Source organism: Alexandromys fortis, unplaced genomic scaffold (assembly GCF_014885135.2).
Source record: "Alexandromys fortis isolate MF-2015 unplaced genomic scaffold, M_Fortis_MF-2015_v1.1 scaffold_160, whole genome shotgun sequence".
In the NCBI taxonomy this organism is placed as follows: domain Eukaryota; kingdom Metazoa; phylum Chordata; class Mammalia; order Rodentia; family Cricetidae; genus Alexandromys; species Alexandromys fortis.
In genome coordinates this window covers 1,631,967-1,657,658 of record NW_026068035.1, presented here as the reverse complement: position 1 = coordinate 1,657,658, position 25,692 = coordinate 1,631,967, and the positions used below count along the sequence as shown (strand labels likewise).

At 49.4% G+C, this 25,692-nt stretch overlaps 1 protein-coding gene across 7 annotated transcripts in view; it reads left to right on the top strand.

The window, feature by feature from the left end:
* Mbp (myelin basic protein) overlaps positions 1-25,692 on the top strand; it is a 103,237-nt gene that overhangs the window by 38,026 nt on the left and 39,519 nt on the right. For all 7 annotated transcript variants that reach the window (XM_050164984.1, XM_050164985.1, XM_050164987.1 and 4 more), the window contains one exon: positions 4,406-4,493. In XM_050164984.1, coding sequence (XP_050020941.1) covers positions 4,406-4,493 — 88 coding nt within the window. The remainder of the gene's footprint in view (positions 1-4,405; positions 4,494-25,692) is intronic.

The following is a 25,692-nucleotide window of genomic DNA, read 5'->3' as shown; positions in this document are numbered from 1 at the left end:
CCCATCCTCTTTATCCCACATGTAGAGAGGAAGGTTGCCAATCTCATAACCTCTGATGAGCAGTCTTCAGATACTTTAATGTTTATTCCCCCTCCTACCGTGAAAGCAGATTTTAGACACGTTTATTTAGACGTTGTTTGTTTACAGACTGAATGTCACGTGACCCTGAACTCACTGTCTGTGGCCAAGGACAACCTTGAATCTTTGAGCCCCCAGCCTGTACCTCCTCTGTCTGAGATTGCAGTACACACCACCACACCCTGTCTGTGTGGCTCTGGGGATCAAACTCAGGGCTCCCTGTACACCAGGAAGGCTCCCTGCCCACTGAGCCACATCTCCAGCCCCCTAGCATTTGTTTCTACATGAAGTGACGTTGTTGTCAGGACACACACACAAGCCAGGCTTGTCTGCCCTGATGACTGCAGGGGTGTATTCCTTTGCCAGCCTCTTGGGTCTCTAAGTGAGCACCCCTGCCTTGAATGCTAGCGGTTGCTTTGGGGCTTAGGTATCAGACAGAGATGCCTCAGGGCAGCCAAAGTCTTGGGCATCCTAGATGGCAGGTGAAGGGTTCACTTGTTTCCAAAACCTGTTCCTTATTGACCCGTTGTGTTTTAAGAAGCTCAAAACTCTCACAACCCATTCTTTCATGTCCTTTCTAAGTTAGTCTGTGGTGGCCATGGCTCAGAGTTCTGCGCACAACCGGCTCTTCAGTGCGCCGCCCTGTGACATGTCTGGACATCGTCGCTCTCATGAGGGTTCTCCAGTCTGAGTCAGAACATTGGAGCCTCCTCCCCTCCCAGAGCCTCTTCAGCTACCTTCCAGAACTTTACAGAGTGTGTATAAACATGTCATCTGACCATTCCCCACACGTTTGTCACCATGCGGCCATTAGTCCTCCAAAAATGCAGTGACTGTACCTCGGAACACTGCGGGTGAGCGCGTGCGTGAATGTTCGCACGCAGACATGCGTCTTTGTGTGTGCCCCTACGTGGTAATGCTAGTAGCTATACCAACTACATGTCATCGTGGAATGGCAGGTGACACTCCTCTGTGGTGGGTGTGTCACACGTGTCTGGACACTGATTACCGAGGAGCGTGTTGACCAGGTGACGAGTCACACCTGGATCCCTCTACTGTGTGGTGGCTGCAGCTCCTCCTCCTTTATTCCTTGCCTGGGGTCTTGTGAAGACCAACGGTGGACAGCAGGTCTGGAGAGGACAAAGTGGAGGATGGAGATGAGGCTTAGAGCACTGGTCCCTCCTCCCAGGCCTCATGCCAGTCCCGCTCAGAGCCCATGGGAAGCTGCTGCCTGGCATTTAAAGGCCAAAAGTTCATTGAGGTTTCTTTTTTGTGCTTTCCTCACAGAGAAAATGGGACTGCTTGCTGACTCGTGATATGTTAGGAGTGTAGAAACTCCTTAGTGCCCAGACTCACCTCTTCTCTCTCCACTATCTTCAGCTGTGTGCCAGCATTTGTCAGAGGCTGACTGAGGACGGGTTAGCTTCCTGTGGGCTCAACAACAGTCACAGACATCAGAGACGTACCCACCAGACTGACCTTATGGGTTAAGGCACTTGCCGGCCGTTCTGAAAGGCCAGAGGGAATGGCTCCCTGCCTCACCTGGCTCCAGGTGGCACCATTGTCTTCCTGGCTTGTGTCTGTGTCACCACCGCATGGTCAAATGCATGGTCACAGGCTTTTCCCGTGACAAGGACATACTCACCAGTGTAGACCCACACTAGCACACTGTGATCCCTTAACTTCCTTACCTCTGCGAAAGGCCTGACTTCCCCTCAACATCAGAGTCCCAGACATCAAAAGTTAGAATCTAGACAAATATTTTCAAGTACGTGAAACACACAGAAGGGAGTGAGGTTTAGCAGCTGGGGAAAACTTGGGGGAGGTAACAGATGCCAAAGACCCTAGGAATAAAGTTTGTTGAAAAACAAAAAAGAAGAAAGACTCGTTATCGTTACCAAGTGAAGCAGGAAATAAAATGGAAGTGACTTGCCGGTAGGAAGCTTGGTGTGTCGGCTAGCGCCAGCCCCAGCAGTCACCATGGTGTCGAGAATGTAGGTTAACCGCATAGACAGCATCAGTTGTGGGATAGTTGCTGTGGGGAGGCTCGCAGGTGTGCTTTACCCTTGATGTAATACATACTGTGAGTACGCAGAGCCTTGGCCATGGCTCTCATCCATCTCATCCATGGCCAGATGCTGTAGTTAGGTCCTCCGTAAATGAGCCATCTGACTGCTGTGAGCTGTTAGCATCCTGCCACCCTGCAGGTGTCATCGCATCTCAGAGCACATGCACGTTCCTATCATCAGCAACGGAGCACTGCAGGTCTGAATCTGACTTTAGGTTCACACATGCATGCGACAAGCCCGTCTTCATTGCATGCATCAACTTTGGCTCCCATTACCAAGAGATCTTGTGGGTAGGGTGGGAAGTTCCAGAGACAGGAAATATCAGTTGATTTACCAGCAGTCACGCAGACTCAGCCAAGGATGCTGGAGCCCCACCTCTGCTTCCACAGTCTAGTTGGCTTCTCTAGGCAGCAGCCCATGCCTTTTTGGGTGGCCTTTGGGAGGCGGGAGCAGTTCTTGGACCTGCTCTCTGGCCTCCGTGATTCAGCTCACACACACTGAACACTGCTGGGGCAAGGGAAGAGAAGATCAAGAAAGGGGAGCCAGGCAACAACACAACAACATCCCACCCCCTCTCCCACCGAGCCCAAGAAACATGGATCCGAGCTGAAAGTAGCAACAGGCACCAGGGGCTGGCGTGCCAGGGAGACGGCCACCTCTACTCCACCTCTAGTTTAACAGAGCAGCAGTTTTTTTTTTTTTTTTTTTTTTTTTTTTTTTTTTTGTACCGGGCAAATTCTGAGCACTTTGCGTCGATGACGTCTGCTAATTCTTATTTATAAACACCATGCCAAGCAATGTTAGCATTTCTGCTCTTTTATAGACAAGGACACTGAGGCATGGTATGTGCTCAGGGTAGCGTGGCTAATACACAAGTCCGTACACACGCAGCATCTGACTATGGGATTTGTTATCTCAATTGCTGTCTACTGCCTGACCCCATCCCTGTGAGAAAAGAACCAAAAACAAAAACAAAAAACTGGGCTGAAGGCTCCTAGGAAAGGAGGTGCAGACCTGGGAAGCAGCGCTGTGAAGTAATCTGGAGCACAGGAGGGCAGACGACGACCACACAGGGGCCATAGACATCCATGATGCTGGGTCTGGAGTGGAAGCAGCCTGTTCTCTCAGCCTCAGGAGCTTCCCTGCCCTCAGGAGCCTCCCTGCCCGCAGGTGCTGTGGATGTGAGGCATCCTGCAGAGTTGGTCCAGCACCAGTTAGGATTAAAGGCGCCATATGGGAATGAGCAGAAGGGTCTCCAGGGCCTCCCAACAGGGCCATCGTTGTGACTACATGCTAAACAGTTAAAGTCAAAGACAGAAGTTCAAGAGCCAAGCATGGGGGTGAACTTGGGGGTGAACTTCTATTGTCTGGTGTTTGGGAGGCAGAGGTGAGAGAATGGCCACTGGTTTAAGACCTGCCTACAAATTCCAGACTAGCCATGGCTGTATAGCAAAACTCAGTCTCAAAATAATAATAATAATAATGAAAAGCAAGTAACAGTGCATCTCAGTGCTGGAAAAGGTGGAGGCAGTGGTAGAGACATGGCTAGCCTACTTGGGAGGCTTCCAGCCAGTGAGAGACACTGTCTCAAAGAATGAGGTAGATGGTTCCCGAGAAAGGACACCCAAAGGTGACCTCTGAACCCGCACACATATACATGTATACCCACACAGACACATGCAAAATAAAATCAATTATTATAATAAATCTTATATCCATGCTTGTATAAGAGAATCAACAGGACCCCAAAGAGCAGGCAGGGAAACCGTCCTCCCCTCCCCCAACATCCCATCATCCCTGGAGTACCAGGGCTCCTAGACAGGAGCATCCCAACCCTCCCACGGTGGTCTCCTCCCTACCTCACAGGAACACAAGGCATTGCCTAGTGTTAGCATTGGTACTGTCCCCGGAGTCCTCATAAGCTTCTGATTAGCCTTACCTAGAATTCAAAGCTCTGTAAGCCATTTGAAATCCAAGAGTGCCCACACAGACAGCCCATCTGCAGATAGGAATTGCTTGCCTGGCTACTGTATTCCATCCAGGCTGAGGCTGGCACCCTCTCATGTGAAACTGTCCACTTGGACCCAGCGCACATGTGTGTGGTTAGGCAGAGAAATGACCCTGAGTTATCTTGCCTGAATCTCTAACCCTGAGCTGAGCCAGGTCTTCCACTTGAAGACAGTACATTAAGATCATTTTGCTGCCAAAAATATATCTGTATGCATCTAACTGTGTTTGTTGGTGTGTTGTTTTTTCAGGATGGTGAAAGTCACCGAGGAGAATTTGAGGAAAAGAGAAGCGTGGGCAAACTTTCTCAGACAGCATCAGAAGACAGTGATGTGTTTGGTATGTAGAGGGGACAGCCCCTTCTAGTGCTTGGACTGTGTGAGCGCACACATTCTCACTGGGGAATCCCCATCCTTCTCTTTAGATTTTTGTTTTTCTTGCTGTTTCTGGTTTGTTTTTGTTTGGTCTTCCTGTATGTATGTGTATTCCCATCTGTGAATACACGCTTGCATTTGACACAGGGCGTGTGTGCCGGTCAGAGGACAATCTCACCCCCAACTTGAATAGAAACAAGAAGAGCATGTTCACCGCTGCATAGCCCAGGATAACTGGTCTATGAATGTCTGATGGCCAACACCACCTCCATCCCCTTCTCTTGGTACTGGAATTACAGATGTGCACTATTGCATGTGGTTTTACACGGATTCTAGGGATAAAACTCAGGTTCTCACCTTTATGCAGCAAGTCATTTACCCAACGGATTATATCCCCAACCTCCTTCTTCATTTTTAAACCTCTGTACAGTGGTACAGTGAACAGGACTCCTTACTGCCCTCCTGCAGACCCTTTCCATGGGACCCAGGGTTCTGTTTTGTTTTGTGTTCATGTTTGCTCTCTGTACCCCTAAATCAGTCTCTCTCTCTCTCTCTCTCTCTCTCTCTCTCTCTCTCTCTCTCTCTCTCTGTGTGTGTGTGTGTGTGTGTGTGTGTGTGTGTGTGTGTCAGTCTCTTGCCATCAGCAGGCCCCACAATGTCATAACAATGCTGAGGAGGAAGTAAGCTTGCCAAAGTCGGGCACTGCTGTCCTTGGGCTGGCTGCAGACAGTGACTTGGCTGTTGTTGGGAATAATTGTGGTCTACAAAATGCTACCTTCCTGTTGCCTCATGAATACACACTGTCCTGTATGTGGGTTTTCTCTTCCTTCCTACTTCTCAGAGGAACAAACACCCTCAACTGATTTTTGTGGAATGTGGTTGAGCTATCTTTTCCATGACTTTTCTCCAACATGGGCTCCCACGGTTGGCCCGTTCTCAGGGGCACTGGTAGCTTCTTTCTTTCCCTTAGGGAGATAGGAGAAGACAAATGTTGTTGAGAGTGGTAAGAGCCCACTGTCCCAAGAGGAAGCAGCAGCCGGGTTCTGCCACTGCAAGAATCATCACCAGAGTCAAAAGCCTAGGTCTCAGTCACTCCAGGCCAGCCACCCTTGGACACTCCCTAACCTGGCCTCGCCTTACTTATGCAAAGGCCTTTCTTCATACTTCTCCCACGAGGCAGTGCCATCTCCCCTGGGGTTTTGTTATTGTTCGTTTTGGTTAGCTTGATTTCTTCAAAATTCGTTCCTTCTCTGCTTTTCCTTCTTGAGTGAACACCTGTGGTTGAAAATCCTCTGGAAACAGTGTGACCATAAGACTGAAAACTATGGCTGTGAGAGGGATGCGTGGCAGGTGGGAGCCAGCAGGGGAGGTGGGGCCAGCAGGGGAGGTGGGGGCCAGCAGGGGAGGTGGGGGCCAGCAGGAGAGGGGTTCTACAATTTTCTTGGCTGTGTCCATTTCCACAAGAATGTTCTTGGAATTTTTCATTTCTGTCTTTAGAAAGTGGGGTGTTCATATTTTAGTAGCTCCTGGGGCCTGGTCAGAAGTAAGAGTAGAAGGTAGGGGTTCGAGTATATGACAGCAAGGTGCACAATTTAAAGTATTCAGGACAAGGCATGGTACAGGGCACAGAGTCTGACTGTGTGGTAGACACTGGGTAGAAACCATGGTTTCTTTGCTTATGTTTTCCAAGTGTGGACACGGAACTAAGAGGCTCACAGACGCATATCAGAGGCACCAAAGAAAAGGCAACATATGCATGCCTGGGTTTACATACTGTTTAGACAAGTGCCATCTTGAGTATTAGTTGGGGTCCTAGGGATGGAGTTCAGGAGTTGATACATGCTAGGTGAGTTCCTTACCACTGAGCTGTGCTCCTAGGTCTAGGTAATTGCTTTTTTAGTTTATTTGTGATCATAGGAACCCTGACTTTACCATTATGTGTATGTGTGTATACACACACAGAAAATGTATGTAACACATGAACTATATCACATAAAAGGCCTTGTGAGTCCCCTCCATGACTTATGTAAATGCTCTGATTCCTGAAGCTATGAGTGTCCCAGGAGACAGCTTCCTGCTGGAAGATGAAGCCAATGGCAATGCAGAAGTTACAGGTTTTTCCACAACAAATCAGGTGCTCCCAGGACCTGGGCCAGGAATGCGCTCGCACCTGTGACGTGAAGGCAGGTCACAGCTCTGGCACTGCAGGCTGCAGCAGGACCTGAGTCACCCTCACGCATGCAGGCTCATTCTGGTCCTGGCTGAGTCAGAGCCCAGGAGCATGTGAGGAGCTCTGCCTGTGGACTTCCTAGGTTCACACAGCACTGAGTCAAGCTGGCTGGGAGGGCTTGTGAACCCTGGGCACTCGGCAGTCCTGAGTGAGCTGCTGAGCCTCTGCCCTGGAGCTCAGTAACCTTGTCTCCTGGCCCTTCTCTGGCAGCCGCAGAAGTTCCAGGACAAACGAAAAATGGCAGATGGGAGAGGAAAGCTCAAATGACCTTGACTGGCCTTGACTGGGTTGGTTTTTTTTTTTTTTTTGGTCTGTTTGTTTGAAGTAATTGTTTTTGTTGTGGTGTATGTGTGTGTGTGTGTGTCCTGGTAGAGGTCACAGGAGGGCAACTTTTGGAAGTTGATTCTCTTTCCTGACATGTGTGTCCCAAGAATCTAATTCAGGTTATCGGACTTAGTATTGACTGTGACCAATCGAGCCATTCCTTATAGGAGAAATCTTTATAAACTGCTGGTAGCACAGACGTGGTTCCCAGTGAATCCAGCCCCCTCCGCTTCATAAGGACTTCCCTAGATGTCCTGTAGGCTCAGGAAAGCAAGCTCCCTTGACATCTCTTGTATTTTATGAACATCAAGTCGGCAGCAGCCCTACCAAGGGCATCTGCACGCTCTCAGAGATCATTTCATTTTTTGCATCAGAAGGACAGGTAAAAAATGTAGAATATAGTGAAACCTGTCTCTTCTAGCAACACATCATTTGGGATACTGGACATCATCATGGTAGGGGGTACTATTTCCATTAAGAAAGAACTCCTGGACGGGATGAACTGGATACCATAAAGAAGTTCACAGGCAGGGTTGACGAGGCACACATGCTACACCTGATGGCTCTACGCCCCACACAAAGTCAGTCAACTGAATCCAGACATTTCCTCTGCGGCTTTTCCAGGCCAGAGGCAATCCTTGGTTAAGCAGCAGTGCGTGAGTCTGAGACTTTATGCTAACTGGTAACGTACCACCGGGAGATTGCTTTGGTATCCCAGCAGGCGCAGCGCTAACTCTCTCTGCCCCTTCCTCTGACAGCATTGTGGTTACACTTCGGGCCTGGTTGCCTGGCTACCCAGGAGGAAGGAAGTGCTGCAGGGTACAGTAGCCTAGGGAACCATGTTGTCCCCAATTTGAGGAACCAGGCTATTTTTCAACAGGCCGGTTTGTAAACTTTGTTGGGCCACACACCCACACACACGTCACATACGATCCTGCCATTTGGAGGCCATGGAGAAGGAAGGCAGCATGCCCCCACCTGCTTCCTTACAGAGCTCTCAATATGTTCATTTAGGTTTTTAATGATTTTTGGTTTTATTTATTTTAGGTGTCTGGGTATTTGTCTGTATGTGTGTATTACGGGGCTGCTACTGGACAGACCCTCCCCACGAGGAACAGTTCCAACCTCCAGAATTTACTCTAGCAATGTATAGCAGCTACCAGGAGAGGGCGCCACGGCTCTGTAGGAGTGACTGGCTCCTTTTAGACTGTCCCGGGCTGAGACACCACTTGGCATGCGCCCACGCTGCCCAAGCTTGACAGGTGGTGTGGGCAAGGATAGCTTAATCGTAGGGTCACACCTTCCTTCCAGTGCTGTCCTTAGAGATAAGCACAGATGAGGGCAAATCCTCAAGTGATGGCGGAAGAAAACATATTCATGAGAGATGCTTACATGCACCTGTCTGCTTCCTGTAGCCTGAGTCAGTCTGCAGTCAGGCGGTGCATAGGATGCAACAGGCGACCAAAGACTCTGGAGTCTAGATCACAGGAAGGTGCAGCTATGCTATGGGTCAGTGACAGTGTCCCCGCTATGGGTGAGATGTGGCCACCAGCACGGGCAATCAGATGCCTTCTGTCAGACAGGATATGGCAGAGCTGTGTGAGTTTTGCCCCTTTGCTTCTTAGATTCCTCAGATGTGAGGTGGGGTCAGGACACCCTGTGAACAGTGAACTGTCCTTGTGTGCCCAGGCAGGGTATTTTCATTTAGGTTTTTAATGATTTTTGGTTTTATTTATTTTAGGCGTCTGGGTGTGTGTGTGTGTGTGCATGTGTTTGTACCATGCACATGCATGGTGCCTGAGGAGGTCAGAGGACCTAAGCTCCCCTGGAACTGGAGTTATGGACAGTTGTGAGCCACTATGTGAGCTCTGGGAAGCAAAGTCGGGTCCTCTACAAGAGCAGCAATTGTTCCTAACCACTGGGCCATCTTTCCAGCCTCATTTATTTGGTTTTTGAGATAAGATCTTATTCTATTACCCAAGAACTCACTTCAGTCCTCCAGCTTCATCCATCCTCCTGGGCGGCATGCTTACTGGTGTGTACCATTCAGCCATATTGTTTTTATAATTACAGAGTTTTACACATTTTCAATGATGCCAAGTTGTGTTAAATGAAGTCTGAGAATTCTCCCGATTAGATTTTTATCAGAGATGACAGTTACATGGTGGTCACTGTCCACCAAACGTCATGTCAAGTGGCTTCTTTGTTGGGATAACCGCCAGCCAAAGCCTTTGTCTTCAGTCAACAGAGCTGATCTGACTCACAGACAGAACTGGACCTTGCTGAGTGAGGGCGTGGATGGGTGTCTCATGGCACAGGGATGCATGTCCGGGGAAAAACCCAAAGGTCAGTAGTCAGTGCTCCCAGAAGCTGAAACCCTCTGGTCTCCTTGCCCCACTAGGAATGGATAATGAGTTTCTGGAAGAGGATAAGAGAATGTCGTCTAGAGACAGTAGGAGACAAAGAGGCTTCAGCTGGCTCACTGATGGCTCACACTCTACTCAGGTGTTTCTGTTTTCCTCTGCTAAAGGGCTGCCCCTTTCCATCCCAACTCTGAAGGGGTCAGTGAGAGAACAGGTAGATGATCTGGATGCTTTGGAACACCCTGTAACCCCAGTACTCAGGAGGTCGAGGCAGTATGACTCTGCTCTCAGACAAACCTAAGGGTCAGCCATGTTTCTGCCGGTTGTGAGTTTGTTAGCGTGTCTGCTGATCTCCCTCAACCTTAACTAGGAATAAGGGCCCTTTGTGGGTGGTTCACAAGCCAGGACGAACTAAAACAACTGTGGGTGCTAGTTCCTCATTAGTCACCAACACCCAGAATGTCCTAGCAAAAATGTCATTTATGAAGAATGCTGTGAATGAGGCTTGCGATGCTGTAGCTCTGTCTCAGTGTGACGCGAGTCCAGATCCATCCACATACACCACACCAGCCGTTAAGTCCCCTTTGAGCACTTCGGATGTGCCTGCAATATTCTAGGGTGGGGCCAAGGGGGTCAGGGGAGAGCAGAAGGGAACATTTTAACCCAGCTTGACGTGCAAAGCAAAGGTGGTTTTTGCTGTTGCTGCTTTTCAAGTATCTGGTCAGCATTCTGTTGTCGAGACCACCTCAACGAGAGCATGCTTAGAAGCCAGAAAGGCTTCGCAAAGCCTGCTGGGAAGAGAGGGACCATGCCTCATCCAGAGCTCCCGCGGAAAGGGCAGGACAAGCGGTGAGAAGTCTCCATTTCTAAGATGGAGTCCCCAGTGCGGCCCCACCTTCACACTGGCTTACTGCACTCAGCTACTTAATTTCCCTGCTTAGCGAGGACCAATTGAGCCGCACCTGCTTGTTCGAAGCCTTTCTTCTTGCATGGGTGTGGCCTTCAGCCTCCTGTCCTAGCTGAGCTCTTGGTTTTGAGCAAGTGCTATTTTAACTAAGTGGAGTCTTGGTGGCAGAATGGACTTGCCCGGAACTTCCCAGGACCTGAGTGAATGTGTACCCTAGATCTAGGATTTTCATTCTAAAATAAAAATACTATTGTATTTATTTTATTCATATATATATATACATATATACATACATACATACTTGATTCATGAATTAAGATTAAGGACTTTAAATTAATTGAAGGGTTAGAGTTTACTCCGACCATCTGACAGAACTATCCCTTGTTCAACTTTGTGTGTTGACCTTTTTTACCACTGATGTTTTACGGGGCTCCGGTGGTCCTGATTAGTGCCTGTTTGAAAAACTGCTTGGTCTCCTATGTGGTCGCATTTGAGTTTAGAATCCCAGTCTCTCTGGAATCATTAAAGAACGGGAAATAGCTGGTTTCTGGTGTAACTGCACTTGTCTGGTGTCCCTGGTCCTAACAGAGTGACCTGCTCAGCCCTATAGCCCTTTGAGCTTGTGACCCGGACTTTAATCTTTTAAGAGATTCCCATGACCTTTGCCCTCCAGTGACTTCAGTTGATGTAAGGCTCGTTCACAGTTTAACCCCTTAGATGATAATATTTCTTCTGTTCTTGAATAGCTCAGTTAAATCCCACCCTACTCCCCATCCCCATTACAAAAAGAAGCACTAGGAAATAGCAAGGAAGGGTCAGGCCGCAGCAGCATGGGAACCCAGCGGCACACACACTGCCCCTCACAGATCTGTGTGTAGCACACAGGGCAAATGATGGACAAACATGGTTCCTCCTTCCGAATACAAATATCCATGAGGCAAGAGCCAGAATTTTTCTCTCAGTATCAGTCAGTGTTCCTGTCCCAGCTCCACTTCCAGGTTAGAAGTGCAGTCTCAACAGGACAAGTGAGCTGTGCCCAGCAGCCACATGACCGATGGGTGTGGACACCCCCACCCCTATGTCCTTGCCAGCTGCAGCCCCACTGCCCTCTCTCCTGGGATGAAGACTCGCCATCCTTCTGAGCACCTCTGATTTCCTGGGGTCTCCATTGTATCTTTCAGTTCACCCTCACATTTTTTTGGCTTGTGCTTTCAGGGGACCTCCCATGGAGATCCTGACCCTGGCACTCATTGTCTGACCTCCTGGACTTTCTTTTCAAACATCTCCACAACTCTATAGCTTTTACATCCGGCATGCCTGCAAAACCAGCCCAATGTGGGTGTGGCCATAGTCTGCACAGTTCAAGCAGTAGCCAGGCCTGCTTTGAAGCTAAGGTGCAGAAAGTGGCCTAAGGGTCTACATGCCTGAATGTGTGTAAGCACACCCCTAGAGGGCACTGTATAAGAACTCCCTAACACTTTCTCTGTCATCTGTGAGGGGACGGACCCCCTGCAAGTCTCTGCTCAGTGTCCCCTTCCTCGGTGACCTGTCTTGAACTAAGACGACTGAGCCACACCAACCTGTCATATGAACTCCTAAATCTTAGAGACTGAAAACCCCAGCTGCTTTTGTGTTTCAGCTCAGAGGGCAGAACAGAGGGTGTCCGAGGAAAGAGAGGAGGGATGGCAGGTCATCTTGGAGGCTCTAGTGCCAAGCAAGATGGCATTCATCGCTTCCTTCCAGGTCTCTGACCAGAAGTGTCAGGCAGTCCCTCCTCTGTACCCTTCTTCTTGGTGCCTTGTATGGAGGTGGGCGGTCCTCGGACTTCCCACAGGGCAGGGAACCCTGATTGCTCTTTGGGCTGATGAGCAGGGGGACTTGATCGGGGGAGGGGGAGGGAAATGGGAGGCGGTGGTGGGGAGGAGGTAGAAATCTTTAATTAATAAATAAATAAATAAATAAATAAATAAATAAATAAATAAAAAGAACAGCCATCGCTACTGGTGCCTGGAAGGCTCAGACAGCCTGCTCCCGGAGAAGCCCACCTTTGAGAGTCACTTAGGGTCAGCAGAGCCACAATAGGACAGCAGCAATAGCGAGCAGATCGTGAGAACAAAGAGGGAACACAGTCTCCAGAGTCACAAATAGCAGATGTGATGGGCTTTGGCCAGTTGGGGAGCAATGTGCCCTGCCTGCGGCCCAGGAAGCAGAGAGTCTTCCCTGGTCACGGGCCCATCGGAGACATCTTGTATCCACCATGATCCCTTGAGTATCTTCAGCATCTTGGGTCAGATGGCAATTGGAAAACACCCCCGTGTGTCTCCACTGGTGAAGGAACGTCATTTTGTCTCACCCTTGTCTGAATTTGTCAAGGACCTAAGGTCTCCTGTGGACTTGACACATGCAGGAAGGTCCTTCTTGGTGAAGCAGGGGAGAGCGCTTTTCCGGTTAACTTCCCTGTACAAACGCTCTGTGTGTAGGCCGCCCCCAGCATGAGGGCCGAGATGTCCCTGATTTCCCAAAAGGAAGCAGGTGTTGCTTCTCTCAAGGGCACTTCCATGTCAACATCGTACACGTGTTAGAGATGAAGTGTCTGTCAAGAGGGAAAACCTTGCCATGCGGGGATTCAGAGAGTGTTCCTTGCTCCCCTCCCATTCCCTCCTTCCTGTTTCACCCCAGAGCCCATCACCCTACCCTCTGGAGCTCCCATGTTTCTCCTAAATCACCTATCCTGCTTTGGGTTAAATGTGGCCTATTTGGAAAGCTGTTGATAATTATTACCCCCAACCTTCATGCCCTATACACGAACCCTGGAGACAGTTCCGACCACTTAGCAACTGAGTCAGCCTTGGCATGACCCATGGCACATTCTGTCTCACCCAAATCTTCTGAGAAGGTGACTGGGCACCCCAGCAGGTGACCTCTTGTTAGCTATTTAATGTTAACTGAGCCAGGCAGATGTTCACAGTGGCAGGCAGACTATCAGACATCCGTTTCTACAGAGCCCACTATGACGGATGGAAAGGACAGTTGGAGATGCTGGGGTCTCTACCAGCAAGTGAAGCCTGAGTAACTTGCTGTGTCTTATGGTCCCTAGAATCAGAACTGACCATGGTGTGGCTCCTTCTGGCCTGACCACCGTTGTTCACAGTTACTGTCCAGGTGCTGGCAAAGTAACTACAACGCTACTAAGAAAGTACTCCTTCTTTCTCCCTATCTTGGGGGATTATGTTTATCTTTTGGAAAGCTTTCTTCTAACTAAAAACTTTTCATTGAAATTCATCAAAATGAGCAGAACACACCTTTACGTTGCCTTCATTTTTCCCCGGTCTCTTCATTCAGATCCAAGCATGCTGTAGGCAATGTAAGCATGCCACAGGGCTCCCCTCCCAGACCTGCTTTGTTGCTACAAGAGTGGGGAGCACTTCCCTGGGGGTGTTGGAAATGATGATCTTAATAAAAATAAAGCCACAATGGCTTTTCCCTCCAAGAAAAATTCTATTAGTGATGACGTCCTGAAGAGAGTCCAGGTCCCACTCCACTGACACCCCCCCACCTCCAGCCCCGCTGGCTGTCAGCATGACGCTTGCGCTCAAGGCCTGGAGACCATGCTGAAAAGAGGTCACTTATCCGTACTGACGATGGCCTTTAACTGGCCCTGGGAAGGTCAGCTGCAATAGTGGCGCTGGGGAGGAGGCTCCACTGTGGCTCCTCTCTTGTGGTTCATGAGTAGCTAACGGCAGAAGGACCTTGAAATTTTCTATGTGGGAAGGGTCAGGGCAGGAGTGTCTTTGTCCTGATTCTCAGTGAGTCAGTAATCCACTAGTTGGGGGATTTTGCAGGAGATGGTCAGGATATTTGCGCCAGTAACTTCTTGAGTCAAGAGATGAATAGAATGTGAGAGTGATGTTGCCCAGATTGCCCAGAAAATCCCTACAAAATTCACCATTTGGTTTGTTGCCCTTTGAAAAACACCAGCAGTGGTGAACTTGCTCCTAGCCCCAAATTAAGCAGCACCTGTTTCCAGAGCATCCCCAGACTTCACTGGGGAGTTTCGGGTGGTTACTAGTTACCCAGTGGTGAACGCAAAGTCAACTGCCTGGGACTGGCAGTCATGACCCCTAAGGACAGACGTACAGCCACAGTTCTCTCTCACGTTCGTCCAAGCAGAGCATCTGCAAAGAGGCAGAGTATTGCTTTAAACAACCGAGGCCCATCTTCACTCTCTTGAAACACCTCAGGGACCTTTCAACTAACTGTGTAAGAGTGGGGGTAAAAGTGAAACTGGGGTCTGGGAAGAAGGCTAAGATGGCAAAGGGCTTACATGGGTCCCTCAGGGCCACCCCCAGAACACATGCTGTAAACAGTGGAACAGACTTGTAATCCCAGTGTCAGGAAAGGAAAGACAGGTGGGTCCCTGGGGCTCCCTGGGGCTCCCTGGGGCTCCCTAGCTAACAAGGCCAGCCTACCTGGTGACCTCTAGGCCAGTGAAAGACTGTTTCAAAGACTGAGGACCAGTTTCCCCCTGGTTTCCATAGGGACGCACACACAGGTGGACACACAGCACAAATGGCTTTTCTAGTGAAGTGATACAGGCTGGTGAAAGAATGCAGCAACTGAGCTACTCAGGCAGCCTTCATCTTCATCATATGCTGAGAAAAGATTTCCTTTCACTGTTCTGAAACCAAGTGTATTCATCTTTCAGATACTTCTAGGATGGCTTGTTTGCGACAGCCACCATTCCCCTCCCCCACTCCTCCTGCATAGAGGTTGTCTTTCTCCTGGGTTTAGATTCTGGCTCCACTGAATAAATACAAACTGGATGTTTTACTGCTGACCCCAGAACCCTCTGGTTTCATCGCTGTAAAATGGAGATGACAATGTCCACAAGGCAGGAACCATCTGTTAGCCAGGTTTTAGGGATCTCCCTCTTTTTCCAGCCAGCCATTCTTCCCACCTCTGCCGCATTGATCACGAATCTAACCACTTCCTGTTACAACGTTCCTGTTTTGAAGTCTCTGAGTAACCCACAGAACTCCCCCAGGGCACTACTGCAGAAACAAGCAGGTTTTTAGGGCTTCAAGGTGGAGGTGCCTTAAGGAGCAAAATCAAAGAACAGAAGGCCTGGGGACAACAGTACATTTGCTCTTCCCTGAATCTGCTCATCTGCCTGGCTCTTCCCAGGATTGGCCAGTGGCCAGAGTTCAGAAGCCAATCTGTTTGTAGCTTTTCAGTTGATGACTGTTGATCAGGTGTAATTTGGGGACAGTGGCTATCTGGTCACAGAACTTTCCCCTGGAGATGGGGAAGTCTGATCTCTTTACTGTGTGGTGGGTGTGTGGCACACTGGATGCTCAAAGGATGCAGAATCTCGGGTGTGTTTAAACTATTAAGGATGCCTGTGGTTCTTCAAGTTGGCCCTGTTTACACGCATCCTCTTTCACGTTCTTATTTATTTCCTGCTTGTTGAAATGGTCAGCGGGAGCAACAACACCGTGGAATGGGAACATAATCGCTCTTATTTTTAGAGCACTCTGTCTCCCCCGGGAGAGTGCTTGAACCATTTACAGTCACTGTCCACCTCCCTACCCCAGCTTCAGACACTGCAGCCACGAAGCTGCCTTCTGCGTTGGCGGAATCTGCGTGCTCCACATGACTGGGTAAAAGGCATGCACCTGCGTGGTCTTCCGTGACCGTGGTCTTCAGGTGGGATGCTGCCCTGGGGGTCATCCATGCTCTCTTCCTTTGCTTGGCTGAAGAGTTTCCTGTTCCTCAGCTGGACACCGATGAGTGCAGAGACATTGCACCGATGAGTGCAGTGTTTCCACCCTGGCTGCCATGAGTCATGCGCCCATGAGCCTTGGTTGTAGGGCTTCGTGTGGGTTTCCTGGGCTCTCTGGCAGATCTCCGACAGTGAGGTTTGCCTATCCTGCTGGGCTCTGAGGGGCAGGAATGATTCATCCCCACTTCTACTTGCCTATCTGCCCTTTGCAATGTGGTGGCTGTTAAACCCCATTTTCCGAAGTTCCTCAAAGGGTGTGGAGCTGTGGCAGGCAGCTGAAGGAACCCCCCGGGTGCTTCCTGAGGTCAGAGGTCTTCTGTCTCCCAAAGGTCAGGGGATTCCACTTACCTGTTTACATACGGATGTCTCAGCCAGTAGCCTGTGCTAGATCCAGCAGTTCTGCATCATCCAGAAACCTCTCCTTGAGCTGGAAGGAAGAATGGTCCGTAGTAAGAGAGGGCCTGGGTTCCAGAGACTGTGAAACAGCATTTAAAATTTCAGGGGCTAAGAATGTCACCACCATCCCATCCATCCCACAGCACAGTGTGAAGGCTCTGGCCTGCCCTAATTCCACAGCTGCCATCTGAAACCCTCCTCAGGGAGTGAGCAGTGGGGAGATGGGGAGATGGCGGGGGACCACATGACAGGGGTCCTGAGAGCGCCTTTCCACAGTTGAACTCTGCCTCCAGAAGCCTGCACAGGCTCTGGCCCAAATGAATGCTGAGGAGAGAGAAATGGCAGCAGCAGACACGGCAGCCTGGCCCACAGAAGTTTCTGCATGCAGACCGTGCTGCCTTAGGTGAGCTCCAGGCTTTCAGGGTGCACCAGGGTGATGGTTAAAGTCTCCGGAACACCGTTTTAGGAATCTGGTCTCCGGTCATCACTGTGAGCTAGTGTGGACTGACCCCATAGTCAGGTCAGTGACTCTCTTGGCAGGAACTCAGAGCAGGGACCCCTGTATGAGGAATCAGGGCAGCCACACAACCAAGAAGTTGTTCCAAGAGCCAGGCAAAGGAGGAAGCCTGGGAGGGGCCGCAGCTGTAGGCACTCTACCCTACGGCAGTTGGCAGGGGCTTGTGGAGCAGACTTCCTCAGAGGAGCTCTCCGGCAAGCAGTCAGAAATGACAATGGCGCTGTCTCTGAATGTGTCGACCCAGGGGACGGCACGCAGACGGTGTGGTGGGTGGCAGCAGAAGGGACTCACATCACGGAGAGAACGGCATTGCAGGCCTTGAGGCAGGAAAGACGAGCAGCAGAGCTGAGCATATGGAATGCAGGCTCACGTGTGTGGGCAGAGGCCCAGGCCAGTGAAGGAGTCGGTCAGAAAATAGTCAGGGAGAGGTGCTGAGACAAGTTCTAATGGGGCCACGCAGAGCTGGTGTCTGATGTCCCTGCCTGGGTGCATGTGGTAATCTGTGGATGTGCACACGCTCTGGGCTGTTCTCTACACACTGTTCTCAGTCTGTTCTGGGACCTCCTGAGAAGCTTGGGATAAACTAATACCTACCATACACTACAGAGATCAATGTCAGGCAGCACACTGAGCCATGCCACCAAGCACACAGGGCAATAACCTGATCCATTACAATGCACATCCTCAAGATAAGAGCCTTATCCCCAGTAAGCCACTTCCTAGTTGCTCCTGTACCACACTTCTGGGCATGTGCAGAGATTCAAGGAGAAGGGATTTTTTTTTCTGGCCCACAGGGGTCCTGCATTAGAATTGTGACATTGGCCGGGGTTGTCAAAACACAGCCCCAGCCTGGGCCCTGGACTCGCTGCCAAGCCACCAGGGAGAGGGAGGCATAGTCTTAGTATAGGTGTTGTGAAAGCAAGACAAGAAATGAGCAATCCTCATCACAACATTCACTGCCGCAGTGACCTGGCCCCTGGAGAGAGACACACATGTAGGAGGTAACATCTGATGTTTCTGATAACACCAGAAAATGCCACAGAAAGAATTGTGGCAGCCAGTCCGACCTCAGTGGTGGAAAGCTTCAAGTGGGTTCATCTCCATAGCCTAGAGACATTGAATCTCTCCATGTGTTCATTTCCTGTGTGGCTATCAACTTATTTGAGGCTCACACACGATGAAAATGGCTCCTTGCAAGCATCAATGGGGTGTGGAAGATAAGATGTCTTTACTTCCATTTGCCAAAGATTGTGGATGGTTTCCGTTTGCTCGTGTTGGTATCTATGGTAGCTGAATGGGAATGATGGGGAAGTTGCCTCGGAATGTCTAACAGAAGATCAAACGAAACCTGTTAGCAGTTAGGATGCGTTCCAGGACTAGGGAGGTGGCCCTGTGGGGAAGGTACCTGCTACACAAGCATCCGAGCACCTGATTGTGGATCTCCAGCACCACAGAAAAAGCCAGGAATGGTGGCTCACACCTGGACCTCAAGCACTGAAGAGTGGAAACCGGTGGATCCCTAGGGCTTGCTGACCAGACAACCTAGCAGAATCCATGAGTAGCAGGTCCAGTGGGAGACCCTATCTCAAAAGCTAAGAAGTGCTTGCAGAATGATGTCCAGGCATGCAGAGACAAAAGCACTTACACACATAGGTACACACACACACACACCACATATACATATACACCAGACACACACACACACACCTTCTTGCATGGACACAGTCTGCACCTGGAACTTCAGCAGGCAAAGTCCAGACCAGCCTTGCCTGAGGCCAGTTTTCTAACCACTCTCTCAGTATCCCACTAATTGCCTGGCTTTCTAATCTGGAAAAGACCTGTTCTATTCCCCTAAAGGTTTTCAAAGCTTTCACCAATTCTGCTCTCACTTGAAGGGACTATTTTTACCCTTAAGCCCAGCAGGGGCTAACACCAGCCGGCACAGAGATGGTACCACGGGGCACTCCCTTGATGGTGGCTCGTGAACACTGAAAGGCAGGCATTGTATGGGGCCCGATGGCTGTGCTGTGCCAGACATTTGACACCATTGTCCCTGTGGTATCCAGGCACAGTAAGTGCTGCACACAGATCTGCTACTGTCCCCAGAGTGACCTAAAAATAACTCAGAAATGCACCGTCCCAGAGACCTCTATTTTGTTTTATGTTATGAGCCCTCATTCCTTGAGAGTTCAGATCCTTTCTGTTTCTGCCATATTTACAAATGATAAAAAAAAAAAAAACCTCTCCCTGGCTATGTACAAAATAGTATGGCTGTTTTAAGAAGCTGGATGGTCAAGTACCCTTCTATTCAGCAGAAAGTAGGCAGGGAGGCCAATCCTGCTGATTCAATTGCTGCTACCCCGTTGCCATCCAGTGAAGGCCAGGTGCCCCAGTAGTCAATACTGGAGCCTTTGAGATATCAAGATCACAGTTTCTAGAAGGCAACTATTGGATGAAAGGCAGGAAGAGGCACCAGCATCCTGCTCCTCTCCATGATCTAGACACTGGTGGGGATGTTAGATATGTACATAGCAAAAGCCATAGAGAAGCCCACAGAGTGACCACCATGTCCAGTCTCAAGGCTCTCTGGTGGGCTAGGGGCTTCTCTTTCTCTTTATGTTAGATTACTCCTCTCTCTCTCTCTCTCTCTCTCTCTCTCTCTCTCTCTCTCTCTCTCTCTCATCTCCTCTCCTTCCTCCTCTCTTCCTCTGTTTCCTTTCCCTCTCCCTCCTCTTTCTCTCTACTCTTTCTCCTGTCTCGCCTCCCCCTCCTCTCTCCTTTCTCTATTGGTTTCCCTTTCTCTTTACATTGGATTACTGCTGTCCGACTCAGTCTCCCCCCCCCTTTTCTCTTCCCCCTCTCTCTTCCTCTCTCTGTCTCTCCCCTTGATGTGTATTCATTGTACATGGTTCTGGGTTTCATAAAGACAATTTCTTTCCAAGTGTGCTCCTCACTTCATCCGCATTCATCCCCAAGCCCTCCCTCCCTCTCACTGGTCTCCCTTATACGTTCATATCATTCATAGTATGTATACATATTCATAAACATGTATATATGTGTAGAGAGTCTACAAATGAGAAAACCATTCACTATCTGTCTTTCTTGTCTGATTTATTTTGACTAGTATAATCACCATTTGCATCTATATTCCAGAAAACAATGTAATTTCATTCTTTTTAATGACTAAAATTCCATTGTGCATATATACCACATTTTTCTTCAGCCATTCCTCTGCCATAAGCTGGCTGCTGGGAATAGTGAGTCTGTAAACATGAACACACAAGTTCCTCTGTGGTGCATTGTCTTCAAGTGTGCATACCCAGGAGTGGCATACTGGATCATATGATGTCTTCAAGTGTACATACCCAGGAGTGGCATACCTGGATCATATGATGTCTTCAAGTATGTTTGCCCAGAAATGGTATACTTGATCATATGGCACATTGTGTTCAAGTATGCACACCCAGAACTGGCATACCGGATCATATGGCTTTTTCTTTGAGAATGCATGCCCAGAACTGGCACACCAGATCGTAAGCTGTTCTACTTTCAGTGTGTAAGGACCCTCCACACTGATTTCCATGGCGACTGGACTGCTTCTCATCTCCACCAGCAGTGCACAAAGCGTCCTCTCTCCCTCATCAGCATCAGGGTTTGCTGCTGCTTGTATTCTTGATGCTGGGTAGTCTGGCAAAGCAGTTTTGATTTGCATTTCCCTGATGGCTAAGAACGCCAAGCATTTTTTATGTTTATTCGCCGTTTGTGCTTCACTTTGAGAAGCTGTTAGAGAAAAGTCTTTGGTATAAACATAAGCACAGGCGTTGTGAAAAGGGCTATAAGGGCTCTTGTGTCTCACAGCTCGGTCAGGTTCTGCCTGCCACCCTCCCCTCTCACAGTCACCCTCTCACTCTTCCCTCCCAGGTTTGAGAGGTACTCCACCTCCCCACTGACCCTGGGCCCTTCTAAGGTTCTCCAGTGGCTCTGAGGACAGGAATTAAGTGTGGGTTATCCCAGAGCACAGACTGACATGCTCACACCTTCATCTTCTGATTTGAAAACAATTACCATTAATTTAGCTACTAAAATCAAATCAAATATGTCTTTAAAACTGCCTTACTTTTTAGATCACCAAATGTCTGTCTGTCTGTCTGTCTCTTTTTCTTTCCTTTTCTTCTTGTTTTTCTTTTCCTTTTTTGTTTCTTTCCTTTCTTTCTTTTTTGAGACAGTATCTCATACAGCATAGTCTGACCTAGGACTCCTTATGCAGTCAAGGATAACTTTGAACTTCCAATCCTCTTGCCTCCAGCTCCAAGTGCTATGATTACAGCAGTGTGCCATCATGTCTGGGCTATGAGATCATGCGTGCTAGGCAAACACTCAACCGGCTAATTTCTACCCTAAGGACACAAACTGCAAACCGTGCTAATGGCTTCTCTTGGCTTCTTACACCTAAACATCACACGTATCTTAGGGCCGAACTGTCCTCCAGCTTCTGCTGATCCTATAGACAGAAATGCCACCATCTGTGCCTGGAGACGGCGAACAGTGATGGTATCCCCATCCTGGACCTTGTTTGACTCTGCCACTGGAGTGCAACCACCAGCAGACAACTCTGTCACGGAACAGTTGTGACTGGTCCAACACACTCCTGTGTCTAAGTGCCAAACACCGTATGCTGTGTGTTTTTCATGAGTCACAAAATACTTTTTATCTTGTTTAATCATTTAAGAAGACCAAACAAGAATGTGTAAGCATGTCGGTTTGTGCTCTTGGCTTCCAAGCTCGGCAAACACAAGGGAGGGCCAGGTGTGGTACAGGACAGCGTGCCCATCACCGGAAGCCTCTGCTGACTGCCTGGTCTGCTCGGTGTTACATGCAAAGGAGAGGACTTCAGCTGTGCAGTTTCTTATGCTCCAGAAATATGCCACAGAAGCCTAGCATCAGCAGCACCATGTAAGCAGTTATAGAAAGGCTCTTTGCTAAGCATTTGATGTGTGCACACATGCACACACACGCTAACATACATATATGAAACTGTGCACAGACTTCAGTACACAGCGAAGGCTCCATGCCTGGATCTAGACAGGCACTAGAAGAGCCGGACAGGTACAGTCACAGATCCTGGTTCCTTTTTACCAATTCCCAGGCACCAGGAAGGGAAGGAGGAGGAGAGCAAAATGACAGGGCTGACAGTAGGAATGAGCCGATGCTCTGCTTTCCGCCTGCCAGTGAGCAGGCTACCTGGCCTGGAAACATGTGGCTCCCCATGCTCACATGCTACAACACAGAGCATGTGTGAAGATTTGCAGAAAGCTCTCTGCTGTAGCATTTGCCCCTGCTCTTCCGGGCCAGGCTCTTTCAGTTTGGCAATGCTGATTCAGAGCTTGCCCCTTGCCCATCCCTTGACAGCCCAGTTCTTTTCCTTCACACTAAGGCAATGTTCCCAATCCCATTAGCCTGAGATTTTTGGCACAGAGCCTTCTCCGTTTCCATGCCAACCAATTGCAGATGTGATAGGCCTTGCGTAGTGCGTGGAATGGTCTTCTAAGTGGCTGTAGCAAGTTGTTAACTGACTGAAGCTGTTATCCGCAAGAACAGCTTTTAGAACTCCATCACAGCGTGTCTCCAGGGTTGCAGTGTCGATGGCCCTCTACCTCCCAATGAGACTCTGAGACTGTATGGAAGTAGCCTGCTCTTGCAGGCAGTGTGGTGTCAAATCACGAGCTTCTCCACAATGGCCAGTGTGCTCCAGACTCAAGGCACCCCTCCCAGACCTGTTACCTGCAAGACGGAGGATAAAAGGGCTTCTCCAATATAAGATCTGAAGCCTGTACAATTCAGAATCTGGCTCCATTCCCTGCTCACGTCTGCTGTATACCCCCAGAGAGCCGTGAAGCCAGTTTCCAAAACATGGAGTGACCTCAACTCACAGAGCGGGTAGCAATGCTACACTTGCCTTCAAAGCATCTCCTCCAGCCACCTCCATGCTTCAAAAGCCTGGCCACACACTAGACATCTGTATCCCTACAGAATGTGGCCTGATAACGAGTCGACAGACCTGTGTGGCTGGCAAGTGGGCAGGACCTGCTGACAAATGGCTGGGACCCAGCCTGCTGCTCTTGTCTTCCCTACATTTACAGAAAACTGGCACTTTATCTTCAGGACAAATGCTTGGAAGGAGCCTGTTCTAGCAAACCCTCCACCAACACAATGGATTGAGGGGTTGTTTTTGGGCATAAAAGTCTATCAGGGCTGAGTCTGGAGGCACACATCTGTAATCCCAGCTGCTCAGGTGGCTGAGGAAGGAAGATGGTTGAGGTAGGCTCAAGGCTTACCTACACTGCCGAGTGAGTTCAAAGCCAGCCTAAACAAATTAAGGAAATATAACATGTAAATATAATAAAAGCACAACTTGTCTCAAAATACAAAATGAAAAGAGGGCTGAGACATGGCCCGGTGGCTGAACACTTGTCACACATAGGAGGCCGTAGTTTTCAACCCCAGAACAGGGAGGAAGACAAAAGGAAGCAAAGTATTAGAGCCCACAGCACTCTGAAGGAGTTCCGGAGCAGTGCTCACCGTGTGGGGCTTTTATTACATCTGTTAATGCCAAGTCTCTGCCTTGGTTGCAAGGGTTGCTCTTGAGTTGATTACAGCTTCTCTGACCCAAAGTCACGCTGGTGTCTGGGGGTGCTGTCTTCGTAGGAAAGCACTTTACACATCAAGAAAGGTGGAAGAAGAGGTACACACTGGATCTGTTGCCCTCAGGAAACCAAACAATGCCGTTATGGAGGAGGTGGGGTACATGGAGCCTGGCACAGGGAGTCTCTCCAGTTGAGCTCGTAGAAGGCAGCAGAGGAAGCGTGTGGGCTGGGGTTGTACTTTTATTTATGGTGGCAGTGGCTATAGGGATAGCGGTGATGGGTCTTGAGTAGGACACTGGAGACAAAAGGACCTTTGGAGCCCTGGGAAGCTGTGGGTGGGGGAATCCAGCTTAGAGCATCTAAGGCTGGATGCTCTCCTGAGGCCACACAATCCAGGGCTCAGTTTTCTTGTGGGACTAGAAACCAGCATCTCTGGGTAGATTGGGGGTGAAAATCAATGACGCTTGAAGAGGAAAAAAAAATGAAGGCCTAAAGAAAGTGGTCTCATGGTGGGCCACGTTGGAAAGTGTAGAGATAGGCAATGGGCAAGAGAATGGATGGATAGGGAGGTTGGGTAATGGGTAAATGACTAGATTACCGGATAACAGATGAACCATGAGATGGAGTAGATAGTAGGTGGATAGATAGGTGGGTGGGGTGGGTGGGGTGGGTGGATGGATAAGGGGGAGATAGTGAATGTATGATAGATGGATGGATGGAGGATGGATGGATGGATGGATGGATGGCGGATGGATGGATGGATGGATGGCGGATGGATGGATGGATGGATGGCGGATGGATGGATGGATGGCGGATGGATGGATGGATGGATGGATGGCGGATGGATGGATGATGGATGGATGGATGGCAGATGGATGGCGGATGGATGGTGGATGGATGGATGGATGGCAGATGGATGGTGGATGGATGGATGGAGGATGGATGGATGGATGGCGGATGGATGGATGGATGGATGGATGGATGGATGGAGGATGGATGGCGATGGATGGATGGATGGATGGATGGCGGATGGATGGCAGATGGATGGATGGATGGTGGATGGATGGATGGATGGATGGCAGATGGATGGTGGATGGATGGATGGATGGATGGATGGTGGATGGATGGATGGTGGATGGATGGATGGATGGATGGACAGATAAATGAACATATGGGTAGAATAGATAAATGGTGGATGGGGTAGATATACATTGATGGATAGAGCATTTATTTACTCCAGGGCTAAGAATGTTTTAAGACCTCATGCCATAAGGTCTTGTCAAAACAAGACTATGAGGGAGCCCGGAATCCTCAGATGATACATAGGCATACATCTGAGATGATCTCAGGCATACAAGGTAGCCAAGCCGTAAAACCGTGAAATCATGTGGTGAAGGTAGTAGAACCAGGGTCAGTTCTGTCATATTCCAGACCTCTGGACCGTGTGTTCACATTCAGTTGAACTCAGCTTATATGTGCTAAGAACTGGCTCTGTAATGCTGGCAAGATCCAGGAATCACTTTCGGCTGTGGGCTTCCTGGAATGCTGTGGTCTGGGATGAGGATCCAGGAATCACCTTCAGCTGCAGGCTTCCTGGGATGCTGCAGTCTGGGATGGGGATCCAGGAATCACCTTCAGCTGCAGGCTTCCTGAGATGCTGCAGTCTGGGATGGGCACTACTCTAGGTCTACTTGTCACTGCAGAGCTATAGCATCCTTGGAGCTTGTGTTAGGAGAAGAAACTATAACTATGGGGTTCCTTTTATCTCTCATGTCTACACCGGCTGCAATGTCTTTTATCTCTCATGTCTACACCGGCTGGATGGTGGGCCATTGCCTTCACTGGGCACAGGAAACTCTCACTCAGCAAGACTCAGACTGGCCAAGTATGTGGGTAGGTCCCAAGGAGTATAGTCCAGCCCTAGCCTGAGGCTCTCCAGTTATTGTGACCCCTTTCTTGATGTGGGAGAGTCCCTGAGTGAGCTGTTTAGAGTACATAGAA